Source organism: Gavialis gangeticus, unplaced genomic scaffold, assembly GCF_001723915.1.
Source record: "Gavialis gangeticus isolate Ggan-Ray unplaced genomic scaffold, GavGan_comp1, whole genome shotgun sequence".
Classification (NCBI taxonomy): Eukaryota; Metazoa; Chordata; order Crocodylia; family Gavialidae; genus Gavialis; species Gavialis gangeticus.
The window spans coordinates 81,590,519-81,607,902 of record NW_017729022.1 but is presented as its reverse complement, the minus strand read 5'-3'; the positions used below and the strand labels follow the sequence as shown (position 1 = coordinate 81,607,902).

The following is a 17,384-nucleotide window of genomic DNA, read 5'->3' as shown; positions in this document are numbered from 1 at the left end:
GCCAGAATCATTATGGGTGTGTGGCTTAGAAAGTGGGCGCTAATATGATTTCCTGCTAATAAGGGGAAAAATTCCCTGGGAAAAATTCAGAGGGAAAGCTAACTGTGCCTGCCAGGGACGAGCTGCACGGTGGCCAGTTTGCCCACTAACTAACCCAGCCACAGTCTCAGAACTGTGGAGTGGGAACTGACGCTGGGCATGCAATTGATCCACTTGTTGCAGAGAAAGAATTGCACCCAAGCATCTCCTGGGGTAGGGAGCTGGGAGCAGCTGCCAGGGCTTGGCTTCCCAAGGTACCTAGGAGCTATGAGGCAGCACCCATACCTGACACAGAGACTCTTATCCCAAAAGTGATAAAGCTAGGAGGAAGGAAAGGGTGGGGGAGGCTGTGCAGTTCCCTGGCTGGGGGACCAGCCCCTCTCAGCAGAGCTGTTGGACCTCAGAGCTGGGGAGTGGCTGAATCTGAGGAGTAGGTAGACCAGAAGCCTTCAGTAAGGAGGGAAAAGTGATGCTGGGCCAGTGCTTCAGCAGCCTACTCACTCCTTCTCCAGCACAATCCCAATCCTGGGGCTGCAGGCAGGTGCTGGGAGCAGCTGCGGGTACAGAGTCAGTGGCTGGCCCTGCAGAGCCAGAGGCTGCTTCATGGACCAGAGCAGCCCTCAGGGTCATCCTCCAAACTCACAGCCCTCAAAGCTCAAAAGCTTCTCTCAAAGCTTGGAAGAAACTGATCATTTAAAAGGTATGACATATGTTCTCATGCGATTTTATATATTTGTATTTTTCACATTTGGATTATATAATTATGTGATGGTAGCATTAAAAAACAGGTGTAATGGGTATATAAATGAGAGAGATTTACAGTGTTTGAAGTTTAGCACATGTTAAACGTTTCAGGAACAATAAAAAAAAAAAACATTGAGATGTATTTTGTAGGCCCACTGCTTCATTTTAATTGCAAGAATCACTAGCAGTATTCTTAGACTTGTACTTGAGGCTATCAGTATGGCCTGTATTTTTCTTGTAGTAGTTTACCATACTGTAGGTACAATGTAAAATGTGTATTTAAAAAATAGTAAAACAAGAGCCTACCCAACCACTAAACTAAACCATCATTCTTTTTGTGTCATTATACATTTATGGCGATCCCATGCATCTGAATCATTTTCCTACAGCAGCTGTTTTATTCAGTTTTGTGTGTAGCAAAATTGAGTAGTTAATTTTGACATTGCGTGTTGTGCTTTATTTATTAATGCACTGCTTAAGCATTTAACAGGTCTATTCATTAATGCCTTTTGATACATTAATGCTTTTTGATCAATAGAGCTAACCACACTTTAGCAGATGCATAATGAATGGGTCCAGGGAGGTGATGCTTCCCCTCTATTTGGCCGCAGCTGGAGAACTGCGTCCAGTTTTGGGCGCTGCACTTCAGGAGGGATGCGGAGAATCTTGAGAGGACTCAGAGAAGGGCCACCAGTATAATCAGAGGCCTGCTGGCAAGGCCCTACAAAGAGAGACTGAGGGACTTAGATCTCTTCAGCTTCGCAAAATAAAGCTGAGAGGTGATTTTGTGACTGCCTATAAATTCATCAGGGGAGGGCAGCAAGGAATAGGAGATGCTCTATTTCAGGGGTAGCCAACGTTTTTTGGCCCAAGTGCCAAAAAAACCACAACGTCTACCTTGGAAGGTGCTGGAGTGCCAACATGCCAGAGCCCGGAGCAGCTGTTTGCAGCCTCCTGGCTGCAGCCGACCCACGGAGCCCAGTCTGCTTGCAGCAGGGCTTGCAGCCTCCCAGCCACCTGCTGGGAGCATCCTGGGCTCCATGGCTGGCAGCAGCTGTTTAGAGCCTGAGTTGGCAGTGGTGCCAAGCAAAATGTCCTTGTGTGCCATGCTCAGCATGCATGTCAGGGGTTGTTGACCCCTGCTTTATTTACTAGCCCCGCCCCCCAGAGTAACTAGGAACAATGGCCACAAATTAACGGAGACCAGATTTAGGTTGGACTTTAGAAAGAACTTCTTCACAGTAAAGGTTGCCAGAATCTGAATGGGCTTCCAAGGGAGGTGGTGCTCTCTCCTACTTTGGGGGTCTTTAAGAGGAGACTGGACAAGCACCAAGCTGGGGTCATCTGACCCCAGCGCTCTTTCCTGCCCATGGTAGGGTGTTGGACTCAATGACCTACTGAGGTCCCTTCCAACTCTAACATCTATGACTAGTTCCTCTCTTCAGATTCACTTTCAATTACATATGGCGAGAGCAAGTTAAATTCTACTTTTAATGAAAGCTATTTGAGCAAATATTACTGAAATGCTTAACAGGCCTGTGGCACTTACTGTGTTGCCTTTATTAAAATTGAATATAAAGGGTTACTATTTATTATTTGTAAGACTCGTACAAGATTTGCATTTTGTGCTGAAGGGTCATTACTGCTTTTAACTTAGGTACAGTGAAGTGATATTCTATGGGGGGGAGCACAAAGCAAAAGGGAGAAGGGGGAGAAAGAGAGAAGTGGTGGGGAAGAGAGGTTGCTTAGGTTGTTATTTAAAAGAGCTTTATGAAGGTTTCAGGTAGATTCTATCTTGGGTAATATCTTGGGTATTCAGCAATATATAAAAAACATGGCCTCTGCCCCTCCTTGTACAGAAACTAGATACAGGGTAATACTTTGCATTCACACTAAAACTCATAAATTTGGTTAGCTGTGTTAGTTTGATGTCAAGCAGAAGGTATGCAACCTCATTAATCTATAAGGCACTCCTCAGAAAATGCCAGCTCTTAGTTTTCACATATTTTTGACTATGGACAAAATAGAGCAATTCTGTTGTAAAGAGCTCAGAAAGACCACAGCAGGTCAATGTTTTGACACTATGGATTCTAATTTGAAATTTCTGGGTTAATCTTGTGAATCGTGTAGGTATTTGCACAGTGTTCATACTGAGGCGCTCCCTTAAAAGAATCTCACAGCAATCCAAGATATCATGACACTGGTTAGAATCATAAGACTAACCAGTTTGGAGAAGCATGAAGTTTTGTAGGCAACAGGTTACTTCATCAGATGCTAGAATAATATCACATATCCAATTTTCTTTACAACCATGAACTGATCCTAAATATCTGTGTCAGGTGAATAGGTACGGAATATTCATGTTTAATACAAAATGAGGCACTGAGGGTATAGCACCAGGCCTAGAGAAATCTGTGTCAAAGCACTGGTTTATACCTCAGTAAGTAAATGTCATCAGTAATACAGAAGCGAGAAGGTAGACACATAAGCATGCTTGCAGAAATGGTATGAGTATGAATAGACTTAATGGGGGAGGTGATAGAAAAATAAGAGAAAGGAAGAGAAATACACAAGGAAAGGGGAGAGGGTGATAGATGGGAAATATGGGAGGACAGGAAAGAAAAATAGGGCAAGAGAGGCAGACTGAAGATTAAATATATGCAGGCTGAATAATCGTCTCCTCCCACTCCTGAAGAAGCCCCATTCATTTGTTCTTTGTAGGGACTTGCTGCTTATTCTGCATATTGCCAAGGCCCTAAAGCATTTCCAGCTATGATGTGCAACCACTGTTTTCCTTGGAAATATTTAATTTAATTTATCAAGGTTCATGTTATAAATGAAGCTACAAAATAATTAAACAAGCTTTCTATTTTCAAGCTAATTGATTGTTTTACTTTGATACTATAAGCATATTTGATTAATTAAAATTTAAAAGGGTTAACTAATCAAGTACCACAAATCATTTACATAGTCATGTTTATTTTATTATTATTATAATCCCTTCACCACATGATAGCTATAAAGGTGGTAAAAGTCCTATTTTTTCTTAAAACTGGTACTCTACCTGAAAAAAGTATCACATTTCAGCACAGGGAGGGATCATGTGGTTATTCAATGGTTGGCATGGGGGGAACATGGCTCAGGGAATGCAAATTGTATTGTCGCTCTGAGACCTTGAATTAGTCACTTAACAATTTACTACCTTCTACTGTAGAGAATTTCCAAAAAACTCCATCCATTCCATGGGATCATAAAAATAATTTAATTTCATGGGGCACTGCCACCCTTCTTGTTTCTTCATCTGAATTCTCATCCTGTACATAGATGAAATGCAGATGAGCATGGAAACTACATTTGAGGTGTTCTTGATATTGGCCACTTTTTCCCCCAGTAAAGATAATTGGTATATTTGGGGTAGCCTTTAGCCACCAGCCCTAGGTGCCCCCACTTCGGGTTGTAGAAGAAAGTTTAGGTCCCCTTTTCAGCAGAATGGGTAAGCCTGGGAAATCACTTGCCCAGATATCACTCTCTGCCACAGACAATCAGTGAGGCAAAACAATAAAAGGATTTATTATATAGAAGAAAAAAAAGCTATACAAGAAATTTGACTTTAGATAGAAAAAAACTCAACAACTACAGTTTCTTCTCCTCTCACCTGGCTACACCGCCCTAGCCCGCTTGAGAGTCCTGCCAGTGTTTTTAAGGATCAGTTTTTCTGCTGATTCTATCAGCCCTGATTGCTGGGGCCCCAGACTCCTCTACAGCTGGAAAAAATCCAAAGACTCTGGCCACTTTACAAATAGCCCTCATAATAACTCTAAGCTCCCTCCTCCACTCCCACCAGAATTGTCAGTTCCTCAACAAGTCTCCAAATCCTTCAGAAACTTCTCCGCCTGGGACACCTGGCATTCCTCTGGCTGATGGGGCATTTCTCTCAGATGGCTTTGCTATAGAGGAGTTATTTTCCCCATTACAGGCAGACAATGTCTTGGGTGCTCAACCCAATGATGTCTCTTGCCTATGTCTGGAGGTGGCAATTGTCCTTAAGTATGCATCCCGTAGATGCTTGGCTAAACCATGCCCCAAACCATAAAGATATACAGACAGTGTAACATGATCTATACAATGATAAAAGCAACATACAGGGATACAGCATAACACTAGCTTTCCAACAAGACTACACATGCCATATTAATGAAATAAATAAATAAATAAATAAATTCATGACCCCCAGATTATTGTGGGATTTGTGATACTCCAGTTCACCCCACATAATATGGCCAGCCACCAGCTACACTGAAGATGGACAGCCCTGCTCTAACTCAAACTCTGGAAAATCATTCCCTTCCAATTTTTAAGCCCTATCATCACGCAAGCTTGTACCAGGTTCAGTCACATACAGTAAAAGTGTGCATTTGGCAAGGCTTTACAATAGCCTGCAACACAACTATTCAGTTATGTACTGGTGGAACAGCAGTAAGAAACTATGTCTATAAACACTTGGATATATTAGTTCACATCTTGATGCATAGATTTAGTTTTGTATAAAAGTATAATTTTCTCCCTTTTGTAGGCAGTCCTCTGCTCTGGCAGGGTCAGAGGTGTGCATGTGGTCCCAGAGCAAACTGGGGAGATTCCTGCCCAGAGTGTGGCTCCAAGTCAGAGTGCTAGCTGGACAAATAAAAAGTTTTGTGCCTATGAGAGACGAGGACAACAAAAAATGGAAAATTGTGGATAGACTTATGGACATCAGATACTACAGCATTGAGCTACTGAGATGGGAAGGTTGGAAATTGGGAGCAGAATGAAAAATAAATTATCTTAGAGGTATGAGAAAGAAAAGGTATGAGAAGCAATAACCAGATTGTACTGCTGGTCAAAAAGGGAGTGGTGGATGTATCCCATTAATATAAGCCTCACAGATCATGTCTGGGGAGAAAAAAGAATGTGGCAAAGAAGGAGACTGCTAAGTATGCATGGAGCTCAGCCAACATTTGATCATACTGTTTGGCAGTTAGTGTTTTGATAACCGCAAACTGTAATTAGCATTTGTTTCTAGCTATGTTGCTCCCAGGGTCATTTGATGGCACTGATCTCAACCTCACCCCACTGTTTCTTGCCGACTGAAGAAAAAAAAAAGGTTGCTTTTTCTTTCCCAGATGGCACTTTGGCTAGTTGCAGATTTTTGGGCAATAGGATGTTCTGAGATCACAAATATTTTCAAAGATGCCAGCACACAAAATGAATACCCTGCTGTTAAAAATAATGAACAGAATTCTGGCTAATTTTCTACACTACGTTTTACCACTGTTTTTAGTTAGCATGTACCCACACAGCCAGCAAGTGTGGCACAAGCTTAAAATTTACTAGCCAGTACAGAGAGGCTTTTGAATTAAGATAACTTTTAACTGAACTTTTTGCTGCTGTTACTATGCAGTTAGGAATCTGAATGTAGAATGGTATTGTTCTTTTGTATTTTTGTTATCTCCTTGCAAATGCCTGGACCAACTTTGCAACAGCAAGTGTTGGAAACAAAACAAAACAAAAACATATCAAGTCCTCAGTGAAGTGGTTTTTGCTTTTGTTTTTTTTTTGGGGGGGGGGGGGACAGAAAAGGAGGAGGGAGGGCCCCAAGGAGAGGAGTAAAAAACATCTTCAGTCAGCAAAGAACTACTGACAGCAGTAGGCTAATCAAGTATAATGTATGCAGCGCAGAAAAGTAGAGTAGGGGATAGGAAGAACCCATGTAAACTCAAGGACAGCTCAAGATCCATGTAGATCGGTGGTTTCTCAACCTTGTAACATTCTACACACCCCTTAAAAGATGCCAGCTCTTAAGTTTTCACTCATTTTTTGATTACAGAAAAATTAGAGCAATTTTTCTATTGAAAAGAACTCAGAAAGACCACAAACAAGTTAGAACACTTTTAACGCTATGGATTCCTATTTGAAATCTTTAGGTTTATCTTGTGAACCATACTGGCACAACTAACAGTTCTAACTTGTAACAAAGATCTCAAGGCACCCCAGAGTGCCATGGCTCTAGCTGAAAGTCACAAATGTAGTGTGTATTATGTCAGGAAGGTTACATACTGTATTGCCTGAAAATTTTCCAGTCAGTCAGTCATCTTGTATTTAGGTATAAAATCTCCAAGGCCATGTAAAGACATTCAGTTTCTTCTGGGAGTCTCATTGGTCCCCCAGGAGGAACCATGAGTCTACAGAAGTCCAGGATTTTTCTCTCAGAGCAAAAATGGCTACTCCAGGAGAAAAATAACCTGGGAACAAGGATTAAATTTCCTGGGATGGCAAATATCCGTACACATTCTCTTTTAGAAGAAGTCACACCACAGTCCTGGAGCACCCCAGGATACTTAGCTCTGCCTCCTATCCCTCAAGAGTGTGTTGCTCACTGGACTCTGCTGCTTCTGCCAAACAGAGAACAGAACATGCTCCATATTGTGTTGCAGGGAGACACAGACAGTCTGGGTCAGCCAATCAGGATGGCAGCAGTGCATAGGGCAGCCCCCTCTCTGGGCAGTCTGCAGAGGACCCTGAGATGTATGTGCACAAGGTCACCCTGGCTGCACGGCATCAGCACTGCAAGCTCTCTGCTCTTCATGGGATCAGCATTCAAATGTCTGTTCAAGCATCTCTGGATAAGTTTTTCTACCAGTAGAGGAAACCTGGGAGACTTCTCCCAAATTATATGAATATGTGTATGTAGCCTAGTTATATTTCCTGCATATATTTGGCCAATCTACAATTTATGAGGGGAAAGGCGACAGAAAGACTAGTCCTTTTGCCTACAAGTTCAATTTACTATTTTTTTTTAATAACATTTGAAGATCCATGTTTGCCACGCTCTTTGTCACCACTTGGTGGTCAGTAAACATGGTTTCAGCTTAAGAAGTTCTGAAATGAAAATACTTTGCTACTTACAAGCTTGAGACCCGATACAAGCTTATTTAACACCCAAGGGGTAAAAATACTTTATAAAGGGAACTACTGATTTTTAGGAAGTATCTTCCAGAGGTTTAAAAAAACCTAGGATTATTACTGTGTTTACTGACTAATCTGGTAGCAGTATATATTTGATCAAAAGTATGTATAATATACTGAGCAGGTTGAGAAGTTTTAAAAACTCTTACTATTGGCTTAGCTGGTCTGGGGTAACTGATGGTGCCACAAAGCAAACAGACAGCTTAATGCAACATTTCCAAAAACCTGAGAACATGTCAAGTGAGTAACCAATGCAAATCTCTGTCTGAGCTTGCAGAGAGGCTCCAATGATAGCTAGAATATGCACATCATCTTTTAGAAGTGCTCAGTCAGAAGCCAATCATGCTAGTTCAAAGCACGTAAGCCAATCATGCTAGTTCAAAGCATGTAAGCCAACCATGCTAGTTCAAAGCATGTAAGCAAAAAACAGTAGTAACATCTAACGACAATGTACTCTAGTACTTCCCAAACTGAGAGGAGCAATAAGGACTAGCTAGGGCTGGAAGTGAGGAAAGATGCATGATGTGCAAGCCTTTAATATCACACTGTGGGGGTGGAGTGTGTACACACATGCACGTGTGTACTGGTTTCCTGAAGGCGGGTGGGGAGGGGTACCTGCTTTCAAAGGATTGTGATACTGGCTTTTTGCTTTATGGGGAGGCCATCTCAGAAGAAGGCAAAATAAAGTATTAAGCCTGAAATATATTCACAGATTTTTAAGGCTTTAAGAGTTCACTGTGATAATCTGTTCTGACCTTCTGTATAGCAAAGGCCATAGGACTTTCCTGAATTAATTCCTGCTTTAATCTAATAGCTGTGGATAAACTGCAGCATGTCCTTTAGAAAAACATCCAATCTGGATTTAAAAGTCTCCAGAGATGAGGAACCCATCACAACCCTTAGTATGTTGTCCCCGTAGTCATAAGTCCCACTGTTTAAAAACTGGAACCTTATTTATAATCTAAACATATCTAATTTGAACATCTCATCACTAGTTCTTTTTACATCTTGCTATCCTAGACTGAGGATCCTTCCATTTCCTAGTTTTCAATTTAATTCCCCTCCCCACCAACCGTGTAGGTCAGGGGTAGGCTATCTCCAGGATGCATGCCAGAGTGCGGCATGTGAAGGCATTTTGTTTAGCACGTGTGCCTTGTGGTGGATGGTGGGCAAGTGGCTGGAGCTGTGCTGCCACAACAAGGATTGGGCCCCTGGCACACCAACATCCTACAAGTTGAGGATGAGGATGTTTTTGACACTTTGCCCAAAAACATTGCCGACCCCTGCTCTAGGTCAATCTGGTTCAATTGCTTTTAGTTTTGTGAAACTGGCTTTCTTAATGTGCTAAATGTTTGTCTATGCTGATATAGATACATAGGTGCATGTACTAGCGTGCATAGATCTATCTAGCGATTCCCTGCACCTCCTCTGCGCACACTTCTTCTTTGTTAATACACACAAATACACAATGGTTTGGACATCATGCTTATTATATGCAAAGAGGTGAAAGTAGTTTGATTATGCTAAATAACCACTCATTTTTAATTCGGTGATTTATTTTTTTATCAGGCAATATTCTGCCTCTTCCTCTCTCCTTCTGGAAAAAAAAAGCCAAGTCTGACACAGCATTTTGGAGTTCTGAAACTGTCATCTATATTTTAAAAAAATTCTGAGGATGTTGCAGTACTAGTGATTCCTGGTTTGGTGTTTAAGTAGATACTCCTCCTGTTCTCCAGTGTGGTTTGGTACAGAGTAGAGGCAGAAACAGGAACTCAACCCAGACATAGACCCAACTGGGCCACACTGCATCTTTGTTTGGATACCACAACAGTGAACACAGTTTGTTCAAAAAGGTGTACAGACTGATTTTCAAAAACAAGATGCTCCTTAGCTAACAGCTCTGCATCTCAAAAATAAATTATTTCTAATTGAAAGTCCAACACATTTTTTAAATTTAAAAGTTCCAGAAAAGATGGCCCCAAATTCAAGTTCATGCTAATGTCTTTTAGGTGGCATCCATTTTGAATCTTCAGTTGCTCAGAGAGTTGGTGACCAACTGAATTCTATTTAAAAAGAAAAAAACTGTAAGAAAAGTTATGTCTAAAATAGGTTCTTGGGAAATTGGTACATTTTATTTTTTTTAGATAAAAACTGAACATTTTCAATGAAAATTTTAAAATAGATTTTTAAAAGTTATTGTGGCAAAGTTTCCTTTTGCAATGAGCTCTTACTGACAGTTAAAAAGGCAAAGATTTTTGTGGGTAGAATCTTTTATTAGAACAATGGTATAGCTGGGAGAGACAGATGAGCTTTCAGGTACCCCCTGATGCCTGAGACCAGAGGAAGGGTACAGTGGTACCTAAAAGCTTCTCTATGTACCTCCCAACAATTGAGTTAGTCCAATAAATGATATTGCCCACAAACATTTGTGCCATTTTTTTTTGACAGTTACAACATCACCCCAACACTGTGATTAAGTATTGATTCATTCTAGGTAGACTATAACTTGTTGTCCATTTAGGTATCCAACACAAACAGGAAACTGATGCATCTAAAGGGAGGCATCAGGAGGCCAAGACTAGTAAAGTCAACAACATTATGACATAAATGCATTAACAAATCACCTCTGTGACAAAGTTTTTCTGCCTTTCAAGTAGAGAATCTTTTATCTAATGTCTTACAAAAGCAACCAGCCACTATGCTGGAAATTCACAACAAAATCAAAGGCAATCCTGGTTCTTTTCTCTGAAACCTTAAGGGATCACACATTTTGAAGCAATTAAAAAGTTTTTCAAGCAGAAAAATCAAATTTAAGTTACTCTGGAAGCTGTTGTGTGATATACAGCTACAGACTCATCAGGCTACCATATACCCACGTTCATGGGTCTTATCTATGATTTCAGTGCTTTGACTTCACCCATCAAGTAGGATCAGGGGTCAGCAACCCCTGTCACACGTGCTGAGCATGGCACTGAAATTATTCTTAAATTCACAAATCATATTACACATGTATATTTAACAATATATTTCAACTACCAAGCCTCCTGGATTTTACAATATATTGCTACCAGTGGCAGCATTCTTATTATTACAAAACAAAAACAAAAGTTTTCCTACCAAAACAAATTACACAGCAGAAAAAAAGCAAGGCAAACTCCAGGACTTGACGCAGATTCAAGTAAATGGCCCAACCATGGGCAAACATGCTTCACAGTCTCCTCAAGTTATTCTCTATTAGTTTAGGAGGCGAAACAAAACAAGCATAGGTTTTTTTGCTGAATGTGTGTCCAAAACAAGCAGCATAGGAAGGATCTGACTAATGCTGTTCTGAAGGATGATACCAAATTTTCAAAATGAGATGGATGCGTGTTAGAATATCATTTAAAAATCTGAAGTGTTGTTTGAAAATTGAAAGGATTGCATGACCTTAGCTCTGTCCAGGGGAGGGAGTGGCACCTCAGAGCAAGAACAAAGCAAAAAAATAAAGACAGAGAGAGCATGAGGTGAAACAATAAGTACACGACTGAACCAAACAAAATGGCCATGGTGGAGCTGGTGCGAAAACTAGAATTAGGCAGAGATTAAAAAGATGCTATAAAAATATTTTACTTGCAAACTCCGAAGTTATTTCCCAGACAGAAAGAATGGAGAGTACCTGCCCCTATTTCACTAAACTGGACAAAAATACCTAGGATCTCTGACTTCTGTCCATGGGAGTGGATCTATCATAGTAGAAACCTGTTTGGAAGTCTACAGAATAAAGAGGGTGCTTACTTGTTATTTGTTGGTCCTGTTGCCAGCACATCTGACTGCAGCTTTGGGAAGAACCCCTGTTCATATCTGCCCTGACCAATCTTCATGTCAAGTAAGTGGGGGTGGATAGCAGTGTGATCAATCTTCATTAGTCGCTGTTCAATGGACTGGGCTGCAAATTATATTCATACATGAATAATCAATTCAGTGGGCTAAAATAAGCATCTCTACAAAGGAAGGTTTAACTATGCTGCAATTTGCTGTAATTTATCTACTGAATTAACTGACCGTGTTAGAAAGTTACTGTACGCTTAAATAGCGATGCAGAAAAACTGTCCTACATCTTGAGGAAGCATATTTCTCTTCACTAAAGAAACATTTTCATTTTCCTAGCTCCATGTACTCATTGTCAGTCTTTCCCAGCTGAATGAACAGGACTACTCAAAGCAAAAGGAGTTGATATAGAAAGGGATGAAAGGAACACATTCTCATAGAGTTACAGCATCCTTTGCTTGCAGTACTCTTAAGTTATGTCAGCTGAGGAAAATTACATCTCAAAGCCTGGCATCAAAACAACATTCTGAAACTGAAATACAGAGTCATGCAACACTGCATTATTCAGCTAACTGGCTTCTTTACAAAGCAGAGAATGCAGTTCATTTATACGGTGTTTGGCACCTAAAAAAAATTTTTCACTTTTAAGAGGGAGAAGGCATGATCCAGCAAGATCAAAAGAAGAGCCTTGAAAATCTTAATTTATGCAAACAAAGAAATATTTGTGCTCCATTATTGCATATTCATGTCATACTTGAGCATCTGTTAGTATTGGGGCAGGTCAGTTAAAACGTCTTTCGTAAGACCCAGGAAACCAGCAGTGATGAATATTAAACAAGCAGACATTTTAGTGCAGACTATTAGTAACAACTCATTTTTGAAGGATAACCATATCTTTGGGTTTGGGGTTTTTTTTTGTTTTTTTGTTTTTTTTAGAAAAAGGAGCAGTTTAACTTGAATCAATGGCTCAATTTTTGTGGTCTGTGTCACTAAAACTTAGAATACAAAGGCCAGCTCAGAGATCCACATATAGCAGTGCTCTGTGTGTCTTTGACTCCCCATTTATTTTCTTAGGCAGACAAAGCCCAGAGGCCAGGTGGAATCCTGGAAAAGTCTTGGGATTAAAGTCATCCTCCTAAAAATTAGATTGCTACTAATGACTGGTTCTGAAGGGAGCCTTAAACTGCTGAGATAGCCAAAGGTTGAGGACCATAAAAGAAGAAAAAATTGGGAGCTATTAGGGTCAGAGAGGGAACACATTAGAATACAGAGAGTAAAATCCTGGCTCCACTGAAGTCCATGTGAGAGATTTCATCTCAAGTCTCTATCACGAGACAGAAAGCTCCCAACCGGTGATTCAGAATAAAGAGTGGAGAAATCTATTTTCCCAGCACTACTGCAATTAAATTTTACAGCCCATATCCAGGGACAAATAGCGTTTTAGCTTTAATGCTTCCAATGGTAAATAAATATTGGAATGGAAAAGCCAAATCCATTACATATTTTGTTAAGAACAGAACCCATAGCCCTTTTCCTTTTTACAGTCCTGTGAAGACCAGGATACTGGTATGGAGGTCTTTTGGATGTTTTGTTATCAGAAACCATTTTTAATAGGGAGTTTCACATTATACTATAATTAAAAGAAAATAAAACTAAGTACAGCATGGTGTAAGAATGGAAGATTAAATATCTGCTCTGAGAGCCCCAGAAAACGTTTGGTTAGATAAACAAAGTGACTGGTGTTGGGCTTAATATTGTGTAACTGATAAACATGAAGGAATTACTATCAACTTGCTGCATTTCACGACACAGAATATGAGGTTCCGGTGCCACAATATCAACTGAGATTAGCCGTTGAATAGACAGGCGACCTGAAAATTAGAACTATTTTTAATAATATTAATAATAATAATAAAAAAATGCATAGCACACTTTTTCTGAAAAGCAGAAGTAGGCTAGGGTTTCAAGTAATTGAACAATTGAAACAAATCTTTGAATATATATAAAAATACATCTAGCCAAATCATTTTTGGTATATCCTAATTCAGGGGTTCATTCCTTCTGTAATATGGTGGAATTTAGATGTAAATCTGTTTGCATGGCAAAAACCCCATCCATTACTTTGAAAATACACCCTGAGAATATAAACACCTAACTTTCAGTGCACTGTGAAACAGCATCTAAATATTTCCATCACTGGACCAGTAAGGCTAGGTACAGACATTCAAAAAACCTGAGACGGAATGGATCTAAGTTACGTGGTTTTCTGTAAGCAGCGTAGTTCAGATGGGTAGTGAATAGAACACACCTTAACTCTTTGGTGAGTGGGGAGGAGGGGGAGAAAGCTTAACACCGAGTTCCTCCATTTTGAAACGAGTCTGTGTGCGCCAAACTTCTGTTCTGTCATGGGTATAGACCAGTTTCTGATCACATACTGATAAAAGTGTAATGTCTGTACCTAAAGGTTCACTCATAGCTATATCTGCTGACATCTCCCCCGTCAGTTCTTGTCTCTTCATCCCACCCAAAACAGAGAGCATCATACATAACCTGGCTTCTTCCAACTAAGAGGGAAGAATTCTGTCAGTGACCTAGGCAGAAGAACGCAGCCTCTTTACCCAATGGTGCTCTGATAAATCACTGCATTTCAGCACAGAGCAGCACCAGCAGCCATTGTTTCAATCCAGAAAGAGACTCATTCTCAAAATTAGAAAGTGAGGAGTGCTTGGGAGTGTGAAGGAGAGGCATTCACTGTCCCTACATCTTTAGTGTTATAAAAAAAGTAAGTGGGTAAAATTATGCCATTAAGTACTTAACATACAATGCTTATAGTTCAACAAGTTCAACAACTGATTGCATGTCAAGTGGGAGACTAAGATATTACATAGTTGAATTTTATTTATAAGTTGAGCACTGATAGAGCTTAACATACCTGCTTCTTTTAAAGTGCTGCATTTCTGGTAATTTGATGTCCGCAGTGCAGGAGCTCTTACATTATATAGCCTTATCTTCTCAATTCGAGAGTCAAACACCCGCAGAAAGGAGTCCTTCTCTTCCCACTGAGACATAATTTTATTATCAATGAAGGTTGCAAACATCTGGGTTTCAATGAAGTGTGAGAGGAATGGGAGGTAAGGCTCAGGTTGGTCTGACAAAAAAGAAGCCTGTAATAAGATACGGTCAATTAGTGTCATATACTTATTTTGTCCTAATAATTACACAAACACATTCTATATGCTACAGAACAGACTAAGAAATGAATTTGGCCCATGTCTGGACATTCTCAGATGGAAAAATCATTGTCTGCTACAAAGATTGTCCCATGGACTCTGTTTTCTCCCATCAGGATTGTGAGAAGACTGTCCCCTCATTCATGACACCTTTGTGCAACTAAACTAACTGCTTACATCGAAAAGTAATATTAGGAATTTTAATGAAATTTGGTAGCTGCAAACCAGAAAAGGCAGCACCATTTGATGCTTCATTACTCACAGACCAGAAGTAAGTGTACTGCTGGGAAACCTCTGTTTTACCTGTCTCCTTGTCAGTACTAAATGGTTAAAAAATAAAAACCACACAAACAAAAGTATGTACAACTGGAGAACATCCAAATCTACTGGGGTGAGGAAACTTATCTGATATATGGACAAAATTAAGTGACGTTCCAATGTATTTCTAATATTGGAAGAAAGGCAGCACACATAGGTTGATTTATCATAAAACTCCCATTAAAATTGAATTGTATGACTACCCCTGATCCAACTTTGAAAATCTGAATCCAAAGTCAATATTACTGTACAGACACTGAGGAAATTACTCCAGTAAAAACAAGCACTATTCCCAAGTAGAAGATAAATACTTAAGAAAAAGTACAAGTGTGCGCATGCACACACACCCACACACACCCACAGAGGAAGAGTGTTTCCACTTGCTGTCAAAACTAGGCCACAAAAACAGCTTTGATTTGTTCCTTGGTGTTGATTCTCCTAGGTGTTGTGCTTAGCACAGGGTTTGGATATTTAAAATACCACTGATTCTATAAGAACATAATTTCTCATTTTAAGATGACACAAAGAAATGAAGTTGTGAAGTTTTATCAATCTTTGCATTTCTTTCACTAATGCATCAAAGTTTATTTCCCACCTCCCATCCCAGCCTACATTTAATTCTTCCTCCAACTAAAACAAATTAATAATGCTGGGTTTGACAAAACTTTTCACTGTCTGATGCTACAGCGCAAAAAACTAAGTTTCACTGTATGACCAAGGACAAAACAAATAGAGGAAAGAGACAGTGTGAATGATAGAGTGAGTATGAGGCAGAGGCCAAGAGCAAGGCCAAGAGCAAGAGCCAGGCAGAGATGGAGACGCCCTCCCCCACCCCCTGATGGATAGCAAATGAGAAGTTGCTAAAAAATTAAGTTCCTATATTTGGATTTATTTTTCAAATCTTTATGAGCACTTATTTCCTCAGCATAAGAATCCTTTCCTATTGCTACAATATGAGCAAAACAATAGCTAGTTCTTCATCACTGTTTACAATCATATTTACACCTACAGGCCAGATTCTTAGCTGGTGGCAGTCAGCACACAGCTCTACCTCGAGGACTTCAGTGGAGCTTTGTCAGTTTATGCTGGCTGAAGATCTGGCCCTGAATATCAAAACAGACACAACCACTGGCCAGATGGATGAGGAAAGGGGAATAAAAATCTATATTTATTCAACCTGTTTCCCCAAATCAGCATTTTTCAACCCAAAACACAAATATCTGTCAATATTATACTTTGTCAAAGTTCTGCATTTGTTCCCTGTTCGTCAGCCACGATTCCATGTCTGGTGCTGCTTGAATGACGAAGGCCTCGTAGTCCGCAAACATCTGTGTGAAGTGGTTGGCAAAGACCTCACGAATCTGCACATTTAGTCTGCAGTCGCTCAGTTCCACCTCTTCACACTGCAGTTTCACATCCCTTTCCCTTTCTGCCACAGGAGCCATGATAGTCATTTTTTCCACTGTCACGCCTGTCCTCTTTGCTAGTGCTTGCAGACGGGCGATAGTTTCATTGCCTTTTAGTAGCTCATACATGGTGATGGCATTGCTGGGTATGTTCCCATTCTTTTTGTCATTGACCAAGTCATTAAGGACAAGGTTCTTGAGTTTGGTGACACTCTCACTACAGTGCAGGTTTCCCTCGGGAGGGATTCCAAACTGAAGGAGGACTTCAGAGATTTCCTGAATAAACTCCAATTTGTTGGGGAATTGGGGAAATTCCTCTGGCAGTTCTATGAAGTGGTTGTCAATATCCACGAAGCACAAATTTGCCTGAAATACAAAAAAAAAAAATCAAATCAAAATGTCTTTGAAAACAGGAAGTTGGTGTCAAATGTGTTTCTCAACCTTAGAAAATCATCCCAAGATCTTAACTTGTCTTCTAACACATCTATGCAAATAAACATGCAGATTAAGAGCCCTTGCATAAAACGGTCAGGCACATCACATTTTGAGACTGGACATTTCTTTATTTTGTTACCCCTCCATACACACTCCCCAAAACATAAGCTTGATGAATCAATCCCAACAGTTTCAACTGGCTACATCCACTTCTTTCTATATTTATTAAGTTTTAAATCTGTGTAAAAACAATTGACCATATAGGAAAGCAAGAAGTCATGAGCAGATATTAATGTTAGTTCGAGTATACAAGAGTCTGCTCTTACTGAAACAAGGTTAGGTGCTATTTGATGGCAGTATTTTAAATGCACAATATTCTTGCATGCCCCCAAAGAAGACGTGC

The 17,384-nt window shown here is 40.1% G+C and overlaps 1 protein-coding gene across 1 annotated transcript in view; it reads right to left on the bottom strand.

Moving 5' to 3' along the window:
• The window catches only part of DENND5B (DENN domain containing 5B), a 220,395-nt gene that overhangs the window by 56,959 nt on the left and 146,052 nt on the right, over positions 1–17,384 (bottom strand). Inside the window, exons 9-11 of the mRNA XM_019515829.1 lie at positions 16,376–16,912; positions 14,525–14,756; positions 11,560–11,710 (exon numbers count right to left, since the gene is read on the bottom strand). Of these exons, the coding sequence (XP_019371374.1) occupies positions 11,560–11,710; positions 14,525–14,756; positions 16,376–16,912 (920 nt within the window). The remainder of the gene's footprint in view (positions 1–11,559; positions 11,711–14,524; positions 14,757–16,375; positions 16,913–17,384) is intronic.